This window comes from Hevea brasiliensis, chromosome 14, assembly GCF_030052815.1.
Source record: "Hevea brasiliensis isolate MT/VB/25A 57/8 chromosome 14, ASM3005281v1, whole genome shotgun sequence".
NCBI classification, from domain to species: Eukaryota; Viridiplantae; Streptophyta; class Magnoliopsida; order Malpighiales; family Euphorbiaceae; genus Hevea; species Hevea brasiliensis.
Window position 1 is genome coordinate 10424972 of NC_079506.1, and position 25384 is coordinate 10450355.

The following is a 25384-nucleotide window of genomic DNA, read 5'->3' on the forward strand; positions in this document are numbered from 1 at the left end:
TCACTTCCTAGCTCGGACAGTAGTCCCGTGCGGCGCCTAGACTTCCACTCAATCTAGGCCAGCCTACTCGTATTCAAGGGTCTTTCCCCCTTATAAAGGATCTCAAATGTTCTTATCAAGGGTCTTTCAAGTATCTACCCCGATCATCGAGCATTGATATTCCTTGTAGCACGATGTCGCCCTTCATCGTGTACATCCTCCAGCATCTACTGAAAGCCTAGCAACACGCATCGTCCGAAAGCAATGCAACAAGCAACATCCAACCATATGGCTGAATCCAAAGCCAATGTAGAATATTTGTTCCCATATACCGAGTAGCATCACTGGCCCATATACCGAGCAGCATCGTCGGCTTTATATAGAAACCTCGGGCCTAGGAGAGACGCGCACTACAAGCCCCTCGGCCTTGTAGTGTCCATGAAGCTCCTTCTTCATGGAGACACCGAGCTCTTATCCCTCGAGAGCCCGATGCCCGCCGCCTAGTACAATGAGTACGTAAGGAGCTCACTTAGAGTCACGCCCTTGCGCCAGTGACCCCGGAGATGGTGGAGAGCTTGACACCAATTTCGGCAACTAGCTGGGCCCGACCGTGCTCACCAGTGGCCAACTAGTCACACCCCCCTAAAGAGCATTAGGAACATAGTGACCTCTGGCAGGAGGAGACATCAGTATGTCTCACCCATCACACCCCCCTGGACTTTTCCATATTTATAAAAGTGTCCGCCAAACTACTCATTCTCATCAATCGTGCCCTTATATCATTTCATAGGCCTACGGCTTGGTTGGGTTTGGCCAATCCTCACAGGGTAACGGGCTGTCCGCCTTACACAAGGAGCCCCTGAGATTTCAAAAATCTTTAGGGTATAGTTGTAGTTTCCAAAAATAAATATATTTTAGAATAACTTATAATTTACTCCTTAAGTATTTGGTAAAGTATATAATTTAATTCTTATATTTTTAAAATTAAATAAATTAATTTTTCACTCTTTATTCCATCAGTAAAATAATGCATATTATTAATTTCTCATTAATTAAAATTTTAATTGAAATAATTAAATTTATGATATTTTGATGAAATAAATAACTTAATCTTTATATTTTCAAAATCAAATAAATTATTCCCTTACATTTTATATTTTATATTTAGATAATTAATATATTTTATATTTAAATAATTATATATGTTAAAGTTTAAATATAATATATGCATATATTATTGAAAGTATATAATAAGTATAATCTTTTATTAAAATATCTTTTGTGCATTATCTTCTAATTTATTAGAAATAATTGTATGAAAACATATGTATTTATATTTATAATTCATATATCTATTAGATATATGTGAGTGTGATAAAATACATTTAAAATTAGAATAGTTAAAATAATATTTTATATATATTTTTTAATTGAATTTGCTTTCACAAATATTTTGAAATAAATTAGATTTAAAATAAATTGAACCAATTTTTAATTTTAGACCCTTAATATATTTTAAGTATAGTATTTTATACTAACAGCAATTTCATTTATTTTTTGTAAGATAATTTTGTTAAAAAAATTAAAAGTGTTTTATTTTGTCATTGTAAATTAATTGTAACAATTTATTAATTTTTGTACAAAATTTTCTAGTTAATTTTTATTTTTTAAAATTTCATTTATTTTGTGAAAAGTAACTTGTAAATGACATATTTTTTTTAATTAAAAAATTGGTTGGTTAAAAAAAATAAATTTTTATTTAATATTTTTAATTAGAATTTTTTTTATTATGAAAGTTTAAGTGACATTTAAAAAAAATATCGTTAATATTAAAAATTATTAAAATAATATAATATAAATGTAATTCATTCAATAATAAAAAATATATATACATTTAAATATAACATTAAATATTGGGAGGACTTATACGGTAATTAATATTTTTTATTTAGAGGAAAATTTAATCACGTAAGCGGTAAACTGAATTTTCTTTAAAAAAAAATTATTTATTTAATAAATTTTTTTATAATTTTGTTGTTTTCCAAAAATATCCTTTATAAATCCAGCCCTTTAGACTGCGTGGCAGTGTCAGTTCCATAGGCCTTGGTGTACTCGCCCCAGTCTCATCTTCCACTTCGTTTCTTCCGTTGCCGGTGACTCTCTCCTCCATCGCAACCGCCGTCTCCGTCCTCTCATTTCTGTCTCTAGAAAACCTCAAATATCTTTCCTCTCCATCAAGAAAAATTACCCAATCCAACGCAATGACCAGACCCGCTTCATTTCTCCGATTTCTCTCTCTCCTCTCCCTCCTACTACTCATCTTCTCTCCCTCTTATGTTGCTGCTGATTCCCACTTCGAAGGCTTCGAAGCCGAAGAAGACGACGTCGTAGAGGAAACCATAGACCATGACTCCTTTAAACTCACCGATCTTCCCTTAACTCGGTCCGATTCACCACTTACCTCAGTCCCAGAGCCTACATCGGAAAATTCTGAGCTAAACCCGAGTTCCAACTCGGATTCTCAATCCTCGAAACCCGAATCGGATCAATCGAAACCATCCTCTCCACCATCAACCACCAGCTTTGATTACTGGGACGAAGATGAATTTGAAGGTCTCCCTGTTCATCAACCCCCGCCGGAAACCCCTAAAGCTATGGAGTCTACCTTTCACGCTGATAACCAAAGCACAGATCCAAAACCAAATACGTTTTTGAAGAAGCAGCAATCCTATACAGTGGAAATTGTGTGCGTCTCTTTCTTGATCATGTTCATTATCAATTACTTCACTGGGAAACGCGAAAATGAGAATTTGGCGCTATCTTGGGCGGCAAAATTCGCTACCAAAGACTCTATTTTCGAGAAGAATTTTAGCCTTCTGGGTGTTGGAGAAGGCGATGATTCGCCGCTGTTGTTGAAAGAAGGGCAGAATGTTTTTAAGTTTTATGCTAGTGGTCGTAGGTACTGTCAAGGGTTATTGGCTACCATGGAATTGAAGAGCAGGCACGATTTGATTGCGAGGATTTATAATATGATAGTGCCTTGCAAGGATGAGATTACTTTCGAGGTTTATATGAATGATGATGCGATGGATCATGTGGTTTTCGCCCTGGCAAAGAAGAAGGCAGCCAAAGGCATGCAGAAAGAGGTGAGGGATTTGCAGAGATTTGCAGTAATTGTAGCGCAGCCACCTAGTGGCAGGAGATGGGTGTCTGAGGAATTGGGTGTTATTTCAGAGTCCAAGGAGGTTGCTGGGGATTTGATCACTGAGACTGTGCTTGAGCAGGTTAGATTATTAAATTACTTCTTGCCTTCTTACTGGCTTTTGCTCTTTATTTGATTATTAGCCGGGTATTGATTATAAGGCATTGTGTAGTTGAATTTTTTAATTGGTATTGTGATTTTGAATTTTTATCTATGGCCTGGTGCATTAATTTTTTATTTGATGCTCTGTTTTATGAGGTAGCGTAGTCTTACATTGTTGAGTTCCCTTATATATGGATTATAGTTTCATTATGCCTGATTGGGTGGGGTTTGTTTTGGAATCTTTTAGTACCATAGATTTTAGGTTCTGATACTTCATACTTTAGTATTTTTTTTAGTGTATTTTCAAACAGAGCTGAATGGCAAAAGAAATTCCAACTAGTTTGATATTAAGGCTTGATTGGTGGTGCAGTTGTCGTTGTGTATATGGGTTGTATCTTGATGAGATGAGAATTATTTGAAATGATTATGTCTAGTAATTACTATTTCCGTAGCCAATTTTGTGATGGAGCAAAATAATTTAGTAGTTGATATTCTATTGAATCCGTTAGTGCAAAATAGTGCTCTTCTTGAACCTGTTTTTGAGAGCAGTTTTTTCTTGAATCTTATTACACCATAAGGGAACCGCAGTCTCTTCCCTGTGTAGATTTGACTTGTAGAAGAGATGTGCCTTGTGTTTCTCAGAAACTGTGGACCTGTAGTGGGTAATGCAATGTAATTTGGGAGTAAGTAATAAGAATGGCTATTTTCCTTAATGATTCTAGTTAGATTGCAGATTATACTTTTAAAGTTTTGTTCTAAGGATAGCTTGTAAATTTGTACAAGTTCTTGTAAATGTATTGTGAATTGTGGAAATTTTATTTTCTTTGCTGTCAATATCTTATTTAGAATGTCTAGGAATCCTAAAATGATAATTAGGAACTATTTTTCTCTCTCCGCTAAGGAGTGTTTTCTTATTAAAAAAAGCATAATGCGACACTGTCCTTATCTGCATTTTCCAGTTATTTGGTAGGTTGACTTGGCATGGATTCAAGTAGGGAGTTAAATGGATTTCATGTATGGGTTTTATGATGTAGTTTAAATAGTTGTGCTAAGATTTGTAAATGAGCTATACCAAACTGTCCTGACGATTTATTATGAAGATTGAACAAAGGTTCTAGGGAAGTGGTCTTCTGTTCATTGTTTAGTTGGGTGAATAGATGTGCCATAAGTTTGGGAGGGGTGACATTGTGACAACGTGACCATATTATGGCTTATGAAGAATTTTATCATTTCGGCTGTTCATTTTGTGGTACTTTCATTAGTGGATCTGTGATGGTAGTTCATGGGACCGAGCATGAAGAGCCACACATATCATCAGTTGGTCCTTCGTTTGCAGTGATTTCTTATGTTAGGTGGAAGCAGAAGTAGTTATGAACGGTGATTTCTTATGTTATGAACATGTTTGTTCTGCTGTAGAAGTGTAAAAATTATTAGGTTACTTGAACTATGCAATATGAATTGCATTTGAAATTCTGCAGGTTTTTGGTGAAAAGGCTTTTGAGAAATTTGGCAAGGGTTTCATCTCGATGCATTTTTCTGATCAACACCCTGGAACACATAAGAAGATGCTGTTGTTCAAGTTTGCACTCCCTGATGCTAACAACATGGCTGATATGACTCGATTAATAGCTCTAGTTCCTTATTACATCGATGTAATTGGGCGGTACAAGTTGAGTTCCCAGGTGAGTTGGCTTATATTTGCTTTTTGCAGTCTTATTTGAATAATTTACAAATTTAGATAGTCTTAAAACATTGCTTTGCAATATTGCAGGCTCGATCTAAAACAGAGGCAGCCAGGTCGAAAGCAGCTCAAGAGGTGTACAAAGAACTTCAAAACGCAAGGCAAGAAGCATTGCAAAAAAAGAAGGCAGAGAGAAAAAAGATGCAAGAGGAGGCTGAAGCAAAGCTCAGTGCAGAGGCTGTTCGCAAGAAAGAAGCAAAAGAGCGTGCTCGTCAGATGAAGAAGGGTATGCCAAAAATAAAGATGAACCGTGCTCACTAGATTTTAAGATAAATCCCGTCACTGGGCAAACACCGTATTTTACTTTCTTCCTTCAATGCTTTTACATGGTAGCTGTGGCATGCATAGATTTTCTTGATTCCATGCTCTCACGCAGTGTACTTTAGGGCTGAGAATGTACTAAAATGCAACACTTTGGAAACTTGAAATTTTTCTTAGATGACATTTTTCACTTGGTTTGGGAGTGGATTGGAGCAATTTTGCAATTATTAAACTAAATAGCAATTTCCTTTTAAATTTATATGAAAATAAATTTATTTTAAATTTTTAAAAAATTATCTTAATTTTTCATATCAAACTTGAAAAGAAAAAAAATATTCTCCTTATAAATAATTTAGTAGACGAAGAGCATAGAATTAAAAAAAAAAAAAAAATTATAGAATTGCTTGTGCATTAACATGTGGTTATTAATAATTTTAATTTATATATATATATATATATATATATTAAATTTTTATTAATTATTTTAAATTTTATTTTTATTTATTTTATCTCTCAAAATTTTTAATAAAAATTTAATAATAAAAATAATAAAAATCTATTTATATATAATATAGATATGTAATTAATATATGTTAATATATTATAAGTTATCTTATAATAATAGCTATTTATTATAATATTAATAGAGTAACTATTAAATAATTTATAATTTACATATAATAAAGAAAGTTACATTATTATTTATGGGTTAACACTATAAAAGAAAATGTTACGTGTTAAGACTGTTTTCTGCATTATATATACATTGGTCATTTTCTATTACACATGTTATAGAACGTTTATTAATTACGATAAGATAATATTATCAGCTCATATAATTTGTAGGGTTTAAATGGAAATTTATACTAATTATACAATATGGAGATATTAATTTTGGATACTCATTCTCAGAATATAGCTCCAAAGAGTTTCATTCGAAACCGGTGCAGTAAACTTTGATATTCATTGAAATTTAACAATATTTCATTTTCTTCTTATGTTTAGCAATAGCAAATAATTAAAGACTCTGTTTGAATTTTCTCAGTACCCTGACATGAAGGGCAAAAAATTAGAAGTATTTACTTAGTGGATTTAGGACTCTTAATTGAAAAATAAACAAAATTGTATTTAGATATAACCTGACCACTCTCTAATCTTACCACTTGAGATTACTGCCAAGAACAGGCAATCAAATTTTGATGACCCTTCACGGTCTCACAATCTTTTATTGTTTAAAGCTTCATTACTGAATTCAGTTCCTTCAAATTTGTTATCTTCCAGTCGCCTGCTGCCGCTGCTATTTTTACTGCCCTTTTGCAAAAGATTACTGTTTGTCAAAGATTAATCAGGAATTATCTATGGCAAACAAGTGAAACTGAACCCAAATGTGATGATTTTATGCAGGGTAACACATACGAGATTCCTCCCAAATTCTTTTTGAGTCATTTATTTTCGATTGAAACTCGAACTTGAGGCTTTATAACCTTTTTAGATGACTCTAATACCATTGAACTAAAACTCATTGGTTAGATGTTTTACAATTTCTGATGACATATAATTAGCAACTTTATTCTGCTTATGAAGACGGTAAATCTTATCATTATTTAGACCAATGCATCATGGTCAGGATACCCAGCAAGAATGACAATAATTTTTATAGTTCGACGTATGCTATCTTCTAAGCAATGACCCCGGAATGATGTTTTTGAACTTTCTGTTGATGAACAAAAGAAGAGCTGAACCCACCAGCGGCCAGGTTGTTACAACTGCAATGTATGCGAGTAGCCAGATTGAAATCCTACTCCTTCGTGAGAGCTGACCCATGTGTCTTCTTATAGGAACTATCAGATCATTGAGATTTTGATCTAATCGCTGCTTGAGATCAGTTTTGGAATGTGTTTCCTCTGTCATGTTATCTCTCCTTTCTCTTTCAGAAATGTTTTCTTCATCCCTCTTAACATGATCCCCATGTTCGTTGGGTGTATCTTCTGCAACATTATCTTTGGTGTTGCCTATTGCAGTCACCATTCCGTCTTCCCTAACATTCACATAGGGCCCCTGATCAATCGAGGATTCCAGCACAGAAGTCATGTTCGATTCTTCCATCTGTTGCAAGACAAACATTCAAGCTATTAACTTGCAGTCAAGTAGGAATGGTAAAATCCCATTTTAGTTCATAATTTAAAATTTTGATCTTGCTACACGTCTTTTCAAGGAACATTAATCTAAAACATTAAGCTTCCAATTCTTATGTGCGATGTTTTCATTTGACCCACAGAATTCTGAGATTGGTGCCACTATACACACACTTACAAAACAACCAAATCAACTCGTTAGAGACTTTTCTAGGAACATTTTTCAATTTTTCAATCGTTCAGCAGGAATGTTTATTTTGCAAAAGTATTTGGTTAGACTAACTTCTTAATGGAAAGTTAGTTTGTCTCAAGATAGGCGGGATAGGCCTAGCACCACGTTTTAGGTTCATCAAATCATAAAATAAAAAGATAAAATTAAACTTCAATATGAGACAACCCACATATTCCAGTTATGGTGCTTGCATATTCATGTTGTTTGTCCATTATGTGTACGTATGGATTCCTGATGATATTTTTACTTGTATATTAGTTCTAAGCCCTCAGTGAACTATTTTGTACCTTCTTTCTTCTGTTTCTCAATGGGCTAGATTGCAGGGCATGAAAGAATTCATCAACAGCCCTCACCCACCTGCAAGTGAATGAAGAAACATTAATACATCATTCCACCGCTGCCATGGATATTGTTTTTCACAATCCAGTAAGGCTCACTATAATATTCAATAACACGCCAACAACTGAGAAATTGAAATACATCTGCACAAGCGTGATATACCTATGTGTCAATGTGCAAAAAGTCTTAATTCATGGAAATTGCCTCTTGATTTTCACCCATCCCACTGATTTTATCAACCTTCTTTTTTTCTGGGATGAATTCACTGATCTATCTCAAAATAAATGAAGCCTCATAAAACAATACTAAGCTTCCTTTTCAGCAATTGAAGACTTGGGCAGGAATTACTGAGATCCTTGTAAAACATTAAACGGGAACTCCTAAGAAGACGCGTTTAGTGGGGCCAAAGAAATGGGCATACCATTGCACTCTTAAGGGTGAAGACTCCATTTATCTCTTTATTTTTTAATTTGTGATAAAAGAAGAAATTGTTAACATACAAAGAGAATAAGTGAATATAAAAGGCAGGACTGGAAAAGGGAACACCATCATATATTTACAAAAGTTTTATAGGTTCCGTAATCAAGGATAATCAGCTTGGAGTTTCCTGGCCTAGATTACTTTTAATGTGTTTTTTTTTTTTTTTTTCCCTTGCAAAATGCCCTTCCTTGTTTAATTAGAAAAGAAAAATAAAAATATTCTCTTAATCTAGCGAAATACTAGCTAGTGAAAGAAGATTGCCAGAAGCAAGACACAATAATTATGTCTAAGCTGCAGAAGCAAATTTGGACACTAGAATGAGTGAGAAACAGTAAATTACCACAAGTTATTTGCAGTGATCCCCTCATAATAAGCTAGGTGTCCTCCATGCCGTGTGGTAGCAAGGATAATGTTCTCATTTGCCCTAAAGTAAATCAAACAAAATCAGTTTCATATAAAATTGAAAAGTAGTAGAAAGTAAAGTAGTAATATTATCAGCTTTGCAAAATATGGAATATTACTTGGCATAAAAAGGTACAAACTATGCCAATTAATGAAAATATAAACATAAATTTGGCATGATATTGTATGAGTACTTTTAAATTTTTCAACATGCATAAACATGCCTCAGCATACTCCAAAATATTGCAGTAAGCATCAGCATCGAAGATCTGCTGTAGTGCTAGTACTAGGGCATCTGTTGCTCATCAACTGATACATCCATAAGTTTTGATAGCAAGTACACCCAAATGTTACTTTAGATATAAAAATATCCCTCAAGGCTGATTGATCTTTCTCACGAGAAGTGTAGGTCAGCAGGTGTAACATGATAATGTTGGCGGACAAAACTTGGACCGTGGAGCAAATCTCTACTTGTGCTGAAACTTACTTCAGGTTAAAACCATTCTTACTTGGACCCTTCCCTTTAGCCCATAACGGTACTCAAACATTCATATGACACTTTGGCACATCAAATTTGTTGAAGCAATTATCAACATTCAAAAAGTAGGCAAGTCTGGCTCCCAGAAATATGTTCCTATCCAATCCTAGCACCCAAGTCCAAGTGACACAGGTTAGAACTAAAGTTTAGGAAAGAAGGTTTCTGGGGCATGCCTTTTTGTGCCTAAAAACTTTTGGTGTGGGAGCGTGACTTGTATGCCTCAGGTGAATTTTTCAGTCAAAAGTTAAAAAGCTATTGGTGCTAAAGCTTAATGCTTGTGCCTTGGATACGCATAGGGCCTAAGGCACATTTTTAATAGCTCCAAGTAGTGGAATAAAGCACTTCGAGTTTTCTTCAAGTAATGGCACACATATTGAAAATAGCGCATAGAGCCGAACGAGGTGCGGCGAACAGTAAGGATGCTGACTACTGACTCCTTACCTACATTCATCCCATGGGATGGCTTCCCTTGTACAAACTGGATCATCAAGAGCACTCACACAAAGAAGAGGCAGTGACACATTTCCCACCAAATTTACACAACTAGAACGCCTGTAGTAGGTATCCACAGTCTGAAAAACAGGAGAATCCTTTTTGTTAATCAGGGGATGAAAACATCGACCACTTTTTATGTGGAGAATTAGAAAAAGAGCTTTTACCTCAAACTTCGCAAGAACTCGGGTAGCATGCTTGTCGAAGTCTCTAACTGAACGTGACTGTCAAAGGGAAAATAAGATCTTATCTAAAGGAATATACAGATTAGAAGCAGAAGATTTGACCGGTCTATAAAATCTTTAATTTATTATCTTCATCTATGCATATGAACAAATACATATGAGTTTTAAGATGTAAAACCTGATTGTGGAATTTGTTGACAACATAAACTAAATGACATGTAAATGTTAAAAGACAAAGGAGATCCATAGTTTACTTGTGCATATATGCTGTTTTCAACATGGGCATACTTCAAAAGCAATAGTGTCCATGATCCACTATCTTACATTTATTTTGCACTATTTGCACTATTTGATCAACCAGCAACAAAATCATGAGTACATGAACATTTCGGGGTAATGGGAGGCTTTAGAAACATGCAATTTAGAAGCCTAGAAAGAACACAATATAACCTAAAACCATATTTAAGCACGGAGAACATTGCACACCTACATTTATAACATCAAGCCTCTAACCATCACAATTATTTATGCCAGTGATTAGAAATAATAATAATAATAATAATAATAATAATAATAATAATAATAATAATAATAATAATAAAACTGGGATGAAACACTACTCAATTTTCAATTGAGGTGTATATTAAATGTTAATGTTTTATAGAGAATAAAAAGGATTTTCGATCAGTACAAAAGCTCGTCTAAGTGATCTCTTCACCCTCCTCCAATAAGTTATCTCATTGACAAATAGTCTTAATTGTTTTCACAACCCAGAGACTTGGTTAATATTCACTTGTGGTCACACAATTGGTGGAGTTCAAGAAATAAAGAGAAGCAAAGTACCAGCTTGACACTGTCCCATTCTATTAGACGAGACAAGATAGAATGATGCCTGCAGGAAAGTACAAATTAACTGTAAAAATTAACTCTACAGAGAGTTGACACAACTAAACAAAGTAGAAATCAAGTGAATTTTCTATAGAATCACTGTGCTATACACCACCGCTATAATGAGAGATTCAATGTCAAGAAACAAAGCAGAAGTAATTTAGACATACAATTGCGCATAACCTTGTAGGCCAATAGCTAGCACTTTATTATAGAACTTCTGCACAAGCCTGCGGTTGATGAACCTGTCACATATCTGTAAAGTGACCAATATATTTTTCAAATTGGTATACCATTCTCACAGAGATTGCAACTCTAGTGATAGACAAAAATCTTAAAACTCCCAATAACCAAAGAATTGAAAACAAAGATACTGACACTTTATTGACTTTTTTATTTACCTTTATTGGACAATGCTACTTCTTTAGTTTTCATTTTTTTTGTTCTTTCCTTTTCTTTGTAAATATCAGAGGATATCTTATCCTACACAAATTTCCTTCTTCAAAAAAAAAAAATGAAAGGTCCCATTATCTCAATAAGGAAGGAATGTGCTGAGTTTCTGATTTGCTCATCTAGATTGCTTATGATTAAACATTTTCACAGCAGTTACTCCCCAAAAACAGTGATGTAGAACCAAGTAAAGATAAAGAAAAACACAGAACCAATTTTCTGAAAACTTAATTCTTGTTAATCAATCGATAGTGTCGTAATAACTAGAGCCTAATCAGGGAAACTTCCGATAGGAACTAAAAGAATAAAAAGACAGGAAAGCCTAATCCTAATAAGAACAAAATAAAGTTTTACGATCTTATGCATATTCTTCACATAAAATTATAATAAAAAAATAAAATAAAAAGATAAGTTTAGTTGATAATTTAAGAAAAAGAAATAACAAAGCTCAGATCATCTTCACATAATTCCAGGCCAATCAGGCTCAGGCATTGTTAGGGAGTTGCCTAGAATGCCACTTGTGATGCATTGCTTTAAGCTCAATCTTGTTTTTGACATTGCTACGCTTGAGCTCACAGCCACAACTAAGCCAAATCATCTTACCAACTTATACATTTTTCATCATGCTCATGCATTTTTGTGCAGGAGACCAAGGGAAGGAAACACAGATAAATATTTTTTTTTCTTGGCGCGAAAGGCTAGCCTTTTCCACTCCCTTTAACAATCATTGAAATGGATATTGGGAATGGGAACCTACTACATCACAAATCACAATCAGCCTTTCATATATTCAACTTGCAATTTATGACTTTATTGTTTGGGTACGAGATGAAAAGATCTTATTATGCTTATATGGAAGATTTCAGCCCTTAAAAAGTGAAAAGAATCAAGAGATGCATATCAAAACAACAATACTGTTGTGCAAACCATTTCTGTCTGACAGTACATAGATGCAAAAGCCGTCAGTAATTTTGTGATAACATAGCTCAATATAAAGGTGATTGGCATTCAATCACATCATACAGATGCAAATACTAACCAAAAGGTCCCAAGGAGAGCAGACAGCAGCAGCACCAGTAAGAGGAATAGTAACCCCTTGTTCTCCAAGATATTTTACCTACAAGAAGTACTCCATCTTAATAAGAAAGTAAAAATATATACACATTAAGTGCTTTAAATTTCCTCTCATACATAAAGCAATAGTGAAATGTCATCACTTAGACCATAAGAATGACAAGGCAGATTCCAATTTCCTCTTTCTATTTTGGCTTGAACAGATCCTTTATTTTTTTTAACTTTAAAAGCCATAGAAATTATGTTTAAAAAATTTTTGTTGTAAACAAAAGATGCTAGAAAGCTTCCTTCTTGCAAGTCTTATTTGCTATATCATAGATTAGAAAATTGGCCCTCATACGCACTCAAGTAAATGGTTGTAATTAGGAATAAATAGTAAAATGAAGAGAAAAAAGCAGTTATGCAAATCAAGTGCATGCCTCAAATCCCTTGCACCATAGAGTAAGTTAGTTCATTGAGATGATTCATGATTGTGACTTGCACTTTCATACTCAAAATTACACTAACAAGTTTGAATAAACAGGAAGAGAGAAAAAGATGGCGCAATTCATTTACCAGAATATTGGCACCAATGCTAGTGCCAACCGCATATAGAGGAGCTTCTGGATATTCACGGTGAATATGATCAATGATACTCCGAACGTCCTCTGTCCACCCAGCATTATAGAAGCAATCAGACTGACCATAATTATTTATAACAAGACACCTAGTTAGTCAACAATTATGACAATACACCAATAAAATCCAGACTCCAGAAAATCATTGGACGTATAAATGAATAGCCATGAAAGAGAATTTTAAATTAACAAACAAACAAACAAACAAAAATCTTTTCAAGCAACTTAAAATGTTAGACAGTTTATTGCACAGTTAGATAACAATGAATATGCTCAAAATGATGATAAGATGCTCATGAAGCACATTATCCCCTACAAATTTTATTCATGCATAAAATCACCTCTGGCTAGAGAAAGGGCAATATATGGTGTAAGCATTGAGCAAGCCTATAAATCAACAAGTTCAAACAACATCCAATGATGAAACACTACTTATCATGTTTATTATGATGACTTTTTCTACTAATGTGAATTCTTATGCAAAATATTTGAGAGAGAGAGAGAGAGAGAGAGAATAAAGACATATGCTCCATGGAGAGTGAAAAGTAATATGTTACTTTATGAGAAATCAAAGGCTGGTTGTGAATATTTCATACTCACAGTTATTGACATGCCTCCCAATCCCCGATGATTGCATACAACAACATTCCAACCCTGCCTTGCCATCGTGAGAGCAAGATGCTTGATATACTGTTGCAGAGCACATTTCTATTAGATACTAAAAGAAGAGAGAGATGGTGTAATTACCACTAATGAAAGGTAAGTATCACCATAAAAGAACATGTTTTGTGTCAAGTGATAAGGAAAATTAACATGAAGTTGAGTTTAACCTCAAATTTCACACAGCAAAATAAGAATTAATAAATAGAACTTTGAGATTTTAACAATTCTTAAGGATTTGCTTGATAACATGCAGTTGCAAGGAGATAATAAGGGATTCATTGCTCTGGATGTTGCTATAGTTGAAATCACTCCTTACAATTTTACAATCCATGTCAATATCAACATTTAATACATTGTCCTCAAAAAGAAGACTTCACATTCAGATTATTTTGAGTGGGGCAGACAAAACAGAATAATTTGCTCTGACTACGAACCTCCATATGATATAAAAAGACAATTCAATGTCATTTGAGCAGTGCACACATAAATAACAATAAATCTTGGAATATATCACAGACATTACAGAAAATGAAAGGAACTTACAGCAGAGGCAGAGTCACTAGTTAAGCCAGGAATCACTATTACAATTGGAGCTTTATCATCCCGTAGAACAGCATCATTATTGCAGCAGACACCTTGTTCAACTGTAGAATTACAGCTATCAGAGCCAAATAATTAATTAATGGATGTCACTGGAAGGTCATACGGCTTCAAATTAGTTTTTACTTTCTACTGGATTGTTGTCAATCAAAAAGAATGATGTCAATTTGCCATGATTTATTCCATGCAGAGTATTTTTCTTTGCTCTTTTGTACTAAAATATTCCTTTTCTGCCACTGCGTGTATATACATAAATATGGCAGTATGAACATTATTTCTGGAGCTGCCATTTCAAATTGAAGTTGCCAACAATAAACCACATCTACATCCATGGATTCAATGTTGCACCAAGCAACATTTCTTCTTCTCTACTAACCAAGCATTATTTGGTTTTTCTATATATGTGGTGCTATTCATCTAATGTTATGCATGTTCTTCTCGGTCCTTGATTATATGATTGAGACGCATACCATTGTGGAGCAAGCATAATATTTTGATTTCAGTAACTACTGAGCTAATTTGAGAATGTACAGTTCCAGTAAATGCATAAACTTTTATTCAATTTTTATCTTAAGCTAAGGCCATGTATTCTATATACCATGCTTAATTATTTGTCAGGCGCGGTTAATTATCAGTGATAAAAACTAGTGATAGCTAAAGGGCATACTTTTATCAATTTCATTGCAAGTAAGGCATTCAGAGAAAAGGGTTACTACTGATACTGACCATCAGTGGACATTAGCCAATCCAAAGCAATTGTTCCTCCATCATTAGCATGGAATATATGCCTGAGCCCAACAGATGCATTACCCCACTTAATTAAAAAAATTAAAAGAAGAAGAAGTAAATATTGGTCCACGCCAAGTGTAAAATGATAGTACTAACCTTCTATAGGAAAAATTAGGAGAATTCCCAAAAAGACTCAAGAAAGCTGTTTGGAGATGAGGACTAGATAACCATGGTGTAGGAGAAAACCTTCAGAAAATGAAAAAGAAGCAAACTTTGAATTGCTATAGTGACAATTCCAAAACAAGAATTCTGGAAAACTAACTGATGATCAAATTATCTATATGAAAAGCTTAACCTTCCGTGAAGAATCCGACACTTGGAAGCGACGGACTGGTAGAGCTCAGAGGAGGAACTGCAAGTGAGTAACACAGGATCGCCTCTAAATCCAGTAACCAGATCTTGAAGGAAATGAATCTCGAGGAAATTGTAGAGGAAAAGGAGAAGTATCAATAGGAGGCCTAAGAGAAAGTGAGAGATGGGAATAAGAGATAGAGCTTTGAAGATAAGCTCATAAGGAGAGACCGGCGATGAGTCTAGCGATGGTACTGTGAAATCGTCCATTGGAGAAAGCGAATTTGAAATTTGGCGCAGAAGGAGGGAGTTTCTAGGAGAGAATGGCCACAGAATAGTGACAGATGTGGTTGTGGTGGTGGCGAAGGAACAAGGAAGACTAATTTCATTGGTTGGTTGGGTTTTCCAGAAACGGTGCCGTTTCACTTATTAAATTAAATATTTATATTTAAATTAATAAAATAAATATTTAGTGTCATATAATGTGAATTATCAATAGGCATTCAATTGATAATTTTTTATTTTTTAATTATTCTTCTCGTTTTATAATAATTTTTATGTTTTTTAATCATGTGATATTTAGCTATTAAATAAAATAGTAGTTATATTTTGATTTAAAATTTATATAAAATTTATTTAATAAAAAATTTAATATTACAAAATTTTGTTCTGAATTATAATTTTAAATAATTTTTTTTATTTGAAATTAAAATAAGTAAAATGCTACTTTTAAAAATTAAGCTACTCAATATATATTGTTCTAACTTTAATAGTTACCCTTCTTCCGCACTTCTCCGCTGCCGAGAACCACAGCAAGCCTTCAATTCAAGGCTTTAGCCGCCGGCAACAATTGACACATATGCGTCTCTACGGGGCCAAATTCCCACTCCAGCTCCATCACCACCGTACCTTCATAGCTGCCAAGGTTAAATGGGTCCGCGACCCGTATCTAGATAAAGCAGTCTCCAAAGAAAAAGACCTTAAACAAGCCATTTCTGTCAAGAACCAAATCCTCTCCTCTCCTTCAAAATCTCTTCCTCTTTCCTCCATCTCCGTCCTCAAACCCCTCCTAAACCTCCCCACCACAGCCGTTAAGTTCTTCCAAAAATACCCAACTCTTTTTACCCAGTTCCAGCCCTCTGCTTCGCTCCCTCTCCACGTCAAGCTCACCCCTCAGGCTCTCTCAATCCACAAAGAAGAACAAGAGATCCATAATTCTCCAAATCATAGAGATGATGCAGTTAAAAGGTTAGCTAAGCTTTTAATGCTCACTAGGGCAACCAGATTGCCTTTGCATATTATTGACAGGCTGAAGTTTGATCTGGGATTGCCACATAATTATATCACAGCCCTTTTATCAGATTATCCTGAATATTTTCAGGTTTGTGAGGCTCAAGATTGTTTTAGTGATAAAGAAACGCTTCATTTAGAGCTGGTGTCTTGGAGAGATGAATTAGCTGTGTCTGAAATGGAGAAAAGAGTGGCTCATGGGGATATGACAAATGTCAAGAAAGGGGAGCGTATTGGGTTTTCTTTAAGTTACCCGAATGGTTTTGATCTGAAGAAGAAGGTGAAAGATTGGGTTTTTGAATGGCAAGGTTTGCCATACATATCCCCTTATGAAAATGCCTTTCATTTAAACCCCAATGGTGATCAAGCTGAGAAGTGGGTTGTGGCTGTGTTACATGAGCTGTTATGGTTGCTAGTGTCGAAGAAGACAGAGAAGGAGAATGTGTTAATTTTGGGAGATTATTTGGGGTTTGGAAATAGGTTTAAGAAGGCTTTGGTGCATCATCCGGGAATCTTTTATGTTTCTAATAAGATTAGGACCCAAACTGTAATGCTTAGGGAGGCATATAGGAAGGATTTCTTGGTAATAAAACATCCTTTGATGGGTATGAGGTTTAGGTATATTCATCTTATGAATAAAGCTATTGAAAAGCCAAGAAAAGCAGCTGGTGGAGCTTTACGTTCTTGGTCGAAAAGGCGGGCTGCATCATCCATCAATAAAGGGGAAGAAAGAACTGTAAGAGATAAAAGTTGGAAAAGAGAGGAAGATAAGTCAAGTAGCTCTTCTGATTCTGAATTTGAGGATTTGGACTATTCAGCGTCTGAAGTTGAGGATGCAAGTAATGATGAGGCAAATGAAATTGGATTTGTGAATTGATATGGTAATAATTGGTGACATGTGAACAAGGAGGCAAAAGTTGATACAGAACATTGGAATTCTGCTCAAAAAGGCCCTATTGGAAGACACAGTCAGTTTGACAAAATTCTGGGGAAATAAGAAATTAAGGGACTGATAAGAGAAGATTAACTAGAGAAATAAAAAAGGCAGATTGTTAATTGAAATATGCAGTGAAGGGATCAGGTTCTTTGCTTGCAGCTTATTGGATGGTGAATTAACTTCTTCCTCTGCTTTTTATTCGTTTTAATCTGGAAAACCTGTCCATTGAGCCATCTTTTTGAGATGTTTATTTAACGATGAATGCATAAGTAGTTTCCTTGCAGAAGAGATATATTTGATAGCATCATGTTTATAGTAATTGATATATGAGCCATCTTTTTATTTGTTTTAATCTGAGAGGTGGGTTGTGGCTGTGTTACATGAGCTTTTATGGTTGTTAGTGTCAAAGAGGACTGAGAAGGAGAATGTGTTAATTTGGGGAGATTATTTGAGGTTTGGAAATAGGTTTAAGAAGGCTTTGGTGCATCATCGATGAATTCTTTTATGTTTCTAATAAGATTAGGACCCAAACTGTAGTGCTTAGGGAGGCATATAGGAAGGATTTCTTGGTAATAAAACATCCTTTGATGGGTATGAGGTTTATACATGTTCATCTTATGAATAAAGCTAATGAAAGGCCAAGAAAAGCAGCTAGTGGAGCTTTAGGTTCTTGGTCGAAAAGGTGGGTTGCCTCATCCATCAAGGGAAAGAAAGAACAGTAAGAGATAAAAGTTGTAAAAGGGAGGAAGATAAGTCAAAAGGCTCTTGTGATGCTGAATTTGAGGATTTGGACTATTCAGAGTCTGAAGTGAGGATGCAGGTAATGATGAGGCAGTGAAATTGGATTTGTGAATTGATATGATGATAATTGGTGACAAATGAACAAGAAGGGAAAAGGTTGACATCAGAAAATTGGAATTCTGTTCGAAAAGGCCCCATTGGAAGATACATCATTTTGACAAAATTCTGGGGACATAAGAAATAAGAGATTGATAGAAGAAGATCCAGGGGATCAAATAGAAAAGGGCAGATTGTTATTTGAAATATGCATTGAAGGGATCAGGTTCTTTGCTTGAAGCTTCTTTGATGGTGAAGTACCTTCTTCCTCTGCTTTTTATTTGTTTTAATCTTGGCAACCCTGTCAATTGAGCCATCCTTTTTAGATGTTCATTTAACCACAAATACATATGTAGTTTCCTTGCACGAGATATATTTGACAGCATCATGCTGTGCAAAGTTCACATGTTAAGCATGACTGATATAATATGTTATTGTAAAATGGACTTGGAGGAATTTCACTTTGGATTTTGGATAACGGGATCATTTCACTGGATCCATCATTTCTCGACATGCCCTCTTGGCATTTGCAAAACAGACTTGTTTGAAAAATTATGGTGGAATTTGAATTAAATTTTATCTATGATCTTTTTTAGCAGTCTGGGTAGAATTTTTGTTGGTATTGAAGGAAGCATTATGAATTTATTATTGCAACCAAGTTTATAGGCATCATAATGTTGCGTCAACATGCTCAGTTTGTAGTTGAATACTCTAGTCGTTTCTGATTTTCTTATATAATGGAGGTGTTTATTCCATTCCTGTTATCTAATGTGACATAGATTGAGTGTTAAAAGTAGTACATGAAGGTTTCTTCTTCTTGTCATAACATAAGCAGCATGAAGGTCAGTCTCATATGTGGCCCAAGTTTCCATTGGCTCAGGTTTAATTATGAAAATTGCTAAAGGTTAATGACACAGAGCATTAAAGCCAAAGAAAGGTAAAAGTTTTCTCCTTTACCTTTGAATTTCTGATATGATATGCAATGGATTCCCTAATTTTCAGCTTAATTTCTAACTTCATTTCTTATCAAATGATTGTCATATATTTTAATTTCTTTGATATATAGGTCTTTAAATCAAAGAAGATTTGCTTTGAACATGAAGAAATTCATCCTTGTTATTGGTGACCAGAGGTTTGGAAAGTTATTGTGAAGCTCAGATTGAGAGATGAGCAAGGGATGACTTTTGCATGTTTGCATGCGTAGATGACAAACTTGAAAACCTCAAAAAGGAATATATGCATTATGCATTAGGCTTTAGGCATGCAGCTTGAATATCACATTGTTTGCTCCAGAGCTGCACGCTTCATCTTACCTTTTTTGACCTGTACATTTTGGAATTGAACAGCCTTGTTTATTTTCTGTATGATTGTAGCTTGGCATAAAGAGTAAATGCTGTGTTTTACAGGCCTTTTTGTGTTTTACAAGTTGGTGATGTTCTTTCGGATGTTAAATGTGAACTTAAAGGATGTGCATTATAGCATGAAATTCTTGTGAATACACAATCAACATAATGACAGGTACCATAACTTCTTTGGTCAAAAATTGTCCTTGGTGGGTCTCTGTTTGATCTTTGCCTCCATTGCTTGGTCTCTTCCTCGAGGGCAGCTTCTCTAGTCATATTTCTGAAGTGCAAGTAAACAAATGCACAAGGTGCAATGCTCCCTCATTCACAAGAATATATAAGTGTTCCATGATTTAAGGAGAGTGGATCCTGCAGAATTATATAGGTATTTCATGATTTAAAGAGAGTAGATGCCACGTGAACGTGAGTAAGTTCTAAGTGAATGTAAAACAAAAACACAAACAGCAGTTTTATTTTTTTGTTAAATAAAAATGTTCCTAACAAATGTTGTTATTTACTATTAGTTACTATTGTATCGATGCAAAGATGTCCCTAGCACTTATTATGAAAATTTTAAATTATTATTATTATTATTGTGATAAATATTTATACTTTATAATTAAGTAAATAAAGTATTAATTTGATAATTATTTTATAAATATAGATAAAAGATTTTATTGATGTTTATTAATATTTAATAAATAATAAAAATTTTAGATAAAGTATATTTCATTATATAAATTAAATAACTCAACTTAACTAAACTTTTATCCTAAAAATCTGGGGTCGGCTATATTGATCCGTTTTCTCCACTCTAAACGATTTTGGGTTAAATTCTCAAAAATGTGTAATATTTTTAGGTCATGTTGTACTACTATTCTCCAAGTCAATTTAGATCTTGTCACGACCCAACCTATGGGCCGGACCGGCACTAGGACCTGGGCCAGCCTAAAGCCCTCGAGGCCCGTAGTAAGCCTAACTATTCCTTAACCCAACTCTAAGGCCCATTGAGCCCAATTTCAAGAAATCAATCCGACAGAGTCCGGCCATAAAATGGACCTTTCAACGGAGAGTTTTTGACTCACCCGACCTGTAAACACAATAAATAATCAATTGGGGAGCTCAACTCACCCTCCACATACTCATATCATCATAAAAATAAATGGGAGCTCAGCTCCCTCATCCAGTCCATCAAATATGCATGTGATAATAATTTTACAGGTCCAAACTAACAATTTATATTACAGACCCAAATTAATTAAATACTTCTAACACATGCGGAAATTCTAGGAATAAATAAAATTACACAAATATTGATAAACAACCTGCGAGGGAGAAAAGCAGGTTAACCACAATAAAATCCTCCTGTAGCCTGAAAAAAATATTGAACAAGAGTGAGCGTTCGACTCAGAGAGTAAAATATCAATTTTAACCATAATCTCTATAACTATCTAAAACTAATGCACCCTGTAAAGTGAAATGCAACATCAACAACATTTTCACATCATAACATCAAAAAGGTAATTTGGAGCACTCACGCACCCTGTAACATCAATCATAATATATGGGAGCTGATCCCTTATACAGCCCTCTTAAATCCAACCTAGTGCCAGCGAAGAACTCAAGCCGGACTTTCGCTTAATAAACCAAATCGGGGTCCCAGCAAAGAACTCAAGCCGTGACTACCCCCGAAGGATCGGGTCCCAGCGAAGAACTCAAGTCGTGACTACCCGTCCTGTCCATAGTCCACACCACATCACACGCACGCCAACGCACGCACACTGCTCCAAATTACCACAACAATATCCATGGCACGTTAACAGTTATGAATGCAACATAAATCGTGCCTAGAGTTTAACTACATAAATATATGCATATAAGTGATGCATGGGCATGCTTGAACATATAATAATATCGAAATTACAATTAAAATTAATATTTTACTCACAGACTTGACAACGGTCACTGTGGCGGCTGGGCGGAGGAAGAAGGCTGTCCCGACTCACCTGAAAATTACATTACAATTATTTAATACAAATGACTCAATACAAATCAAGAAAAGATCAAATACGTCCTAAGTCGTGCCGAAAATCCGGCAGAGTCTCCCCTATACCTAGGACCTACCCAACCTGCAAAAGGGCTCAAAACACACTTCTATATCCACAATTCATATATCCACGACTCAATCACATCACACAGCCCCTCCTGGGCCCATCAAATCAATCATCCATCACAACATGTAAAATTTCAATTTAGTCCTTATAATTGATCATTTTTGCAAAAACTGCCCAAACAAGCTCTAAAAATTCTAAAAATTTGTCCCGCGGTCCCTAGCAATATTACTAGGCTATTTCAAAAATAATCATAATTTTCTAAGCTACCACGAATGTTTTATGGATTTTTAATCCTATTTAAGCACTAGAAAATTATGAAAAAGCAAGGTTCGGGTTTACCTTTGCCGATTCCGACTTCTGGGACGCGCTCGGGACGTCTGACAATGGGGGGGTAGCCAAAACCTCGATCCAATTCGGAGACTTTTCCGGTAACGGGTCTGTCTGGCCGGAAATTCACAGACCCGGACAACTGTCGAATTTTCGTGAATTGAGGATACCTACACGAAGCCCATAACATGGTGGTTAGCACATAAATTTTTCAGAATTTTCTAAGCTCATTTAATACTCGGAAAAACACTGCGAAGTTTCATGGGACCCACCGAAAAACGGTGTTGGAAAAATTCGAAATTTATGTCGCCGCGAAGCTCTCGACGAGTGGAGCGCTCTGGTACTCTCGGTTTTCTCGTGGGGTTTACGGTTTGTGAGAAATCTAGCCCAAAAATCAAAATGGGCTAAAACTTCCCGGGCAAAAATTGGACAAACCGCTCGATGGATTTCGGTGTTCTTGGTGTCTATGGAAAGCTCTCGACGAGTAGATGAGTTTAGACACAAGACCCGGTCCGATTGGTGGCCGGATCGGCCGGATTTTGGCCGGGAAGTCGAAGAGTCGCGCGTGCAAGGGAGGGGCGTTCGCGCGCATTTTCCGGCCGTTTGGGGCGGCGACCGGCCGTGGGGGAGGGGTGGGACGGCGCAATGGTGAGCTGGGGTGGCGGGGGAGGTGGCTAGTCGGCAGGCTGGGGCCGGAGGAGAGAGAAAACGGGAGAAAGAGAGAAGGAGTAGGAGACGCGCGCGGGAGGAGGAAGAAAAAGAAGAAGACCGGTCCGATTTGAGCGGTCCGATCCGGTCCGGTTCGATTCGACCGGTTCGATTCAGAATACAAAATTTTGAATTTTTTACTCTGCCTCGGGACCGAAAATAAGGTCCAAAAATTTCGAAAAAAATTCCAGAAAATTCAGAAAAATTCGTAGACTCCAAATATATTTTTAGTTTTGCCACGTGGTCTTTAAATAAAATTTTAAAAATCATCAAAATTTATATTTTCGAAAAATCGAACCCGATTTCTAAAATCCGAAAAATCTCAAATAAATTCTTAAAATTTAAATAAAATTAAAATATCAATATTACTCATAAAATAAAAAAAAAATTTAAAATTTTTGGGGTGTTACATTCTTCTCCCCTTACAGAAAATTCGTCCTCGAATTTTACACAAGGCAGAATAAAGTACATGATTACATATTGAACAGATAAGGGTACTTGCTACGCATGTCCCGTTCTGACTCCCAGGTGCACTCTTCCACTGACTGGCTCCTCCACAAAACCTTCACCATAGGGATCTGTTTTGATCTTAGTTGTCTCACTTGGTAGTCCACTATGGCGACAGGTTACTCCTCAAATGTCAAGTTCTCCTTTAATTCCATTACATCCGGCTGTAGTACATGAGAAGGATCGGGAATGTATTTCCTGAGCATGGAGATGTGAAACACGGGATGAACGTGAGAAAGATTGGGAGGTAGCTCCAACCGGTAGGCAACTGCTCCAACTCTATCAGTAACCTCAAAAGGTCCAATATACCGAGGTGCCAACTTGCCCTTCTTTCCAAATCTCATGACTCCCTTCATTGGAGAAACCTTCAAGAATACATAGTCGCCTACTGTAAACTCCACATCCCTCCGTCTGGGGTCTGCATAACTCTTCTGCCTACTGAAAGCTGTTTTCAATCGTTCCCTGATTAAGGGAACCATCTCTGAAGTGTACTGCACTAGGTCTACATCATGCACCTTCGCTTCTCCCATTTTCGTCCAACACAGAGGAGACCTACACTTTCTTCCATATAGTGCCTCATAGGGTGCCATCCCTATGCTGGAATGATAACTGTTGTTGTAGGCAAACTCCACCAAAGGTAGCTGATCATCCCATTGACCTCCAAAATCCAAAACACTCATGCGAAGCATGTCCTCTAGTGTTTGGATTGTCCTTTCGGACTGTCCGTCTGTCTGAGGGTGGAAAGCAGTACTAAAGTTCAACTGTGTGCCAAGTGCCTCCTGCAACTTTCTCCAAAACTGAGAAGTGAACTGGGACCCTCTGTCAGATATTATGGAAGCAGGAACTCCATGCAATCTGACTATTTCTCGAATGTAGAGTCGGGCGTACTGTGCAACAGAATATGTGATCTTCACTGGCAAGAAGCGAGCTGATTTAGTTAAGCGGTCTACAATTATCCATATGGAATCATATCCTTGCATGGTATGAGGCAACCCAGTCACAAAATCCATAGTAATCATTTCCCACTTCCATTCTAGGATAGGGAGCTCTTGCAGCTTCCCTGACGGTCTCTGGTGTTCAAACTTCACCTTCTGACAAGTCAAGCACTTGAACACAAAGTCTGCGATGTCTCTCTTCATGCCATTCCACCAATAGCTATCTTTCACATCATGGTACATTTTGGTGGAGCCTGGGTGGACATTGTACAGTGTATAGCGTGCCTCTCGCATGATTTCATTTCTGAGATTGTCTACATCGGGCACACATATCCTAGAACCTTGCACTAGGGCGCCATCATTGGCAAATCCAAACTCACCACCTTCACCTTGCTGTACTTTTTCTATGACTTTCTTTAATTGTTGGTCTCTGTGCTGGGAAACTCTAACTCTGTCTCTCAAGTCTGGCCTTATGACACCCCTTAACCGTGTACAGTATATCCGAGTAAGTTATGTCACACGGTGTACCGGCACACTCTATTTTACCTTAATTAATTTTTATCAAAGTTTTGAATATAACTTGTGAAATATTATTTATTTAAGCCATTTATCAAAATTATAATTTATTTGAGGTTCCGAAAATTTTATAGAAAATCCGGCAGAGTACCGGCTAAAAATGGAGAAAACAGTTCTTCGGAACCTGTGAAAAACACTTCCAAAGTCATTTCCAAACAATCCCAACTCCATTTTTATCAACAAAGTCTCAAAATGATTTTCAACAACCTTTCCATTACTCAAACATTCATTTCTCATAGTATTCAAACATAAGCAATAAGTAAGTATTCAAATTTTTCTATTCACAATCACAATTTGCATTATTTACATGAACATCAAAATACATTACATAAGTTCAATTACATATGAGA

General features: G+C 35.8%; 3 protein-coding genes across 6 annotated transcripts; 2 read left to right on the forward strand and 1 right to left on the reverse strand.

Moving 5' to 3' along the window:
* The first annotated feature begins 2056 nt into the window (after positions 1–2056).
* Positions 2057–5489, forward strand: LOC110673381 (uncharacterized protein At5g49945). Its single transcript, XM_021836504.2, has 3 exons — positions 2057–3263; positions 4762–4965; positions 5055–5489. Exons 1-3 carry the CDS (start codon positions 2241–2243, stop codon positions 5283–5285), a joined length of 1458 nt encoding a protein of 485 aa, XP_021692196.2. The 5' UTR covers positions 2057–2240; the 3' UTR covers positions 5286–5489.
* Positions 5490–6826: 1337 nt separating this feature from the next.
* On the reverse strand, positions 6827–15818 carry LOC110673358 (embryogenesis-associated protein EMB8). Of its 2 annotated transcripts, XM_021836475.2 has the most exons (14): positions 15465–15817; positions 15266–15355; positions 15107–15168; positions 14324–14424; positions 13718–13807; positions 13056–13178; positions 12466–12543; positions 11147–11232; positions 10932–10980; positions 10071–10127; positions 9853–9983; positions 8812–8895; positions 7940–8009; positions 6827–7391 (listed from the first exon to the last, which is right to left on the reverse strand). In XM_021836475.2, exons 1-14 carry the CDS (start codon positions 15728–15730, stop codon positions 6957–6959), a joined length of 1722 nt encoding a protein of 573 aa, XP_021692167.2. In that variant the 5' UTR covers positions 15731–15817; the 3' UTR covers positions 6827–6956. The 2 variants fall into 2 exon arrangements, with proteins under 2 accessions (XP_021692167.2, XP_021692168.2); XM_021836476.2 differs by lacking the exons at positions 10932–10980; positions 11147–11232 and having other exon boundaries at positions 15465–15818.
* Positions 15819–16222: 404 nt separating this feature from the next.
* LOC110673360 (protein WHAT'S THIS FACTOR 9, mitochondrial) lies at positions 16223–20027 on the forward strand. 3 transcript variants are annotated; one of them, XM_021836479.2, is made up of 3 exons: positions 16223–18776; positions 19360–19461; positions 19591–20027. In XM_021836479.2, exon 1 carries the CDS (start codon positions 16320–16322, stop codon positions 17625–17627), a length of 1308 nt encoding a protein of 435 aa, XP_021692171.2. In that variant the 5' UTR covers positions 16223–16319; the 3' UTR covers positions 17628–18776; positions 19360–19461; positions 19591–20027. The 3 variants fall into 3 exon arrangements, with proteins under 3 accessions (XP_021692171.2, XP_021692169.2, XP_021692173.2); XM_021836477.2 differs by having other exon boundaries at positions 16223–19461; XM_021836481.2 differs by lacking the exon at positions 19360–19461.
* Positions 20028–25384: the final 5357 nt, after the last annotated feature.

What these genes read in the sequence shown, in the direction of transcription:
- LOC110673381 (XM_021836504.2), top strand. Translation starts at nt 2,241, where the DNA reads ATGACCAGACCCGCTTCATTTCTCCGATTTCTCTCTCTCCTCTCCCTC. An exon ending in CTGAGACTGTGCTTGAGCAG is followed by an intron (nt 3,264 to 4,761) that starts GTTAGATTATTA and finishes GAAATTCTGCAG; the next exon opens with GTTTTTGGTGAAAAGGCTTT. An exon ending in GGTACAAGTTGAGTTCCCAG is followed by an intron (nt 4,966 to 5,054) that starts GTGAGTTGGCTT and finishes GCAATATTGCAG; the next exon opens with GCTCGATCTAAAACAGAGGC.
- LOC110673360 (XM_021836477.2), top strand. Translation starts at nt 16,320, where the DNA reads ATGCGTCTCTACGGGGCCAAATTCCCACTCCAGCTCCATCACCACCGT.
- LOC110673358 (XM_021836475.2), bottom strand. Translation starts at nt 15,730, where the DNA reads ATGGACGATTTCACAGTACCATCGCTAGACTCATCGCCGGTCTCTCCT. An exon ending in AATGGGACAGTGTCAAGCTG is followed by an intron (nt 10,128 to 10,931) that starts GTACTTTGCTTC and finishes TCCCTTTGACAG; the next exon opens with TCACGTTCAGTTAGAGACTT. An exon ending in GAGTTCTTGCGAAGTTTGAG is followed by an intron (nt 9,984 to 10,070) that starts GTAAAAGCTCTT and finishes CCTGTTTTTCAG; the next exon opens with ACTGTGGATACCTACTACAG.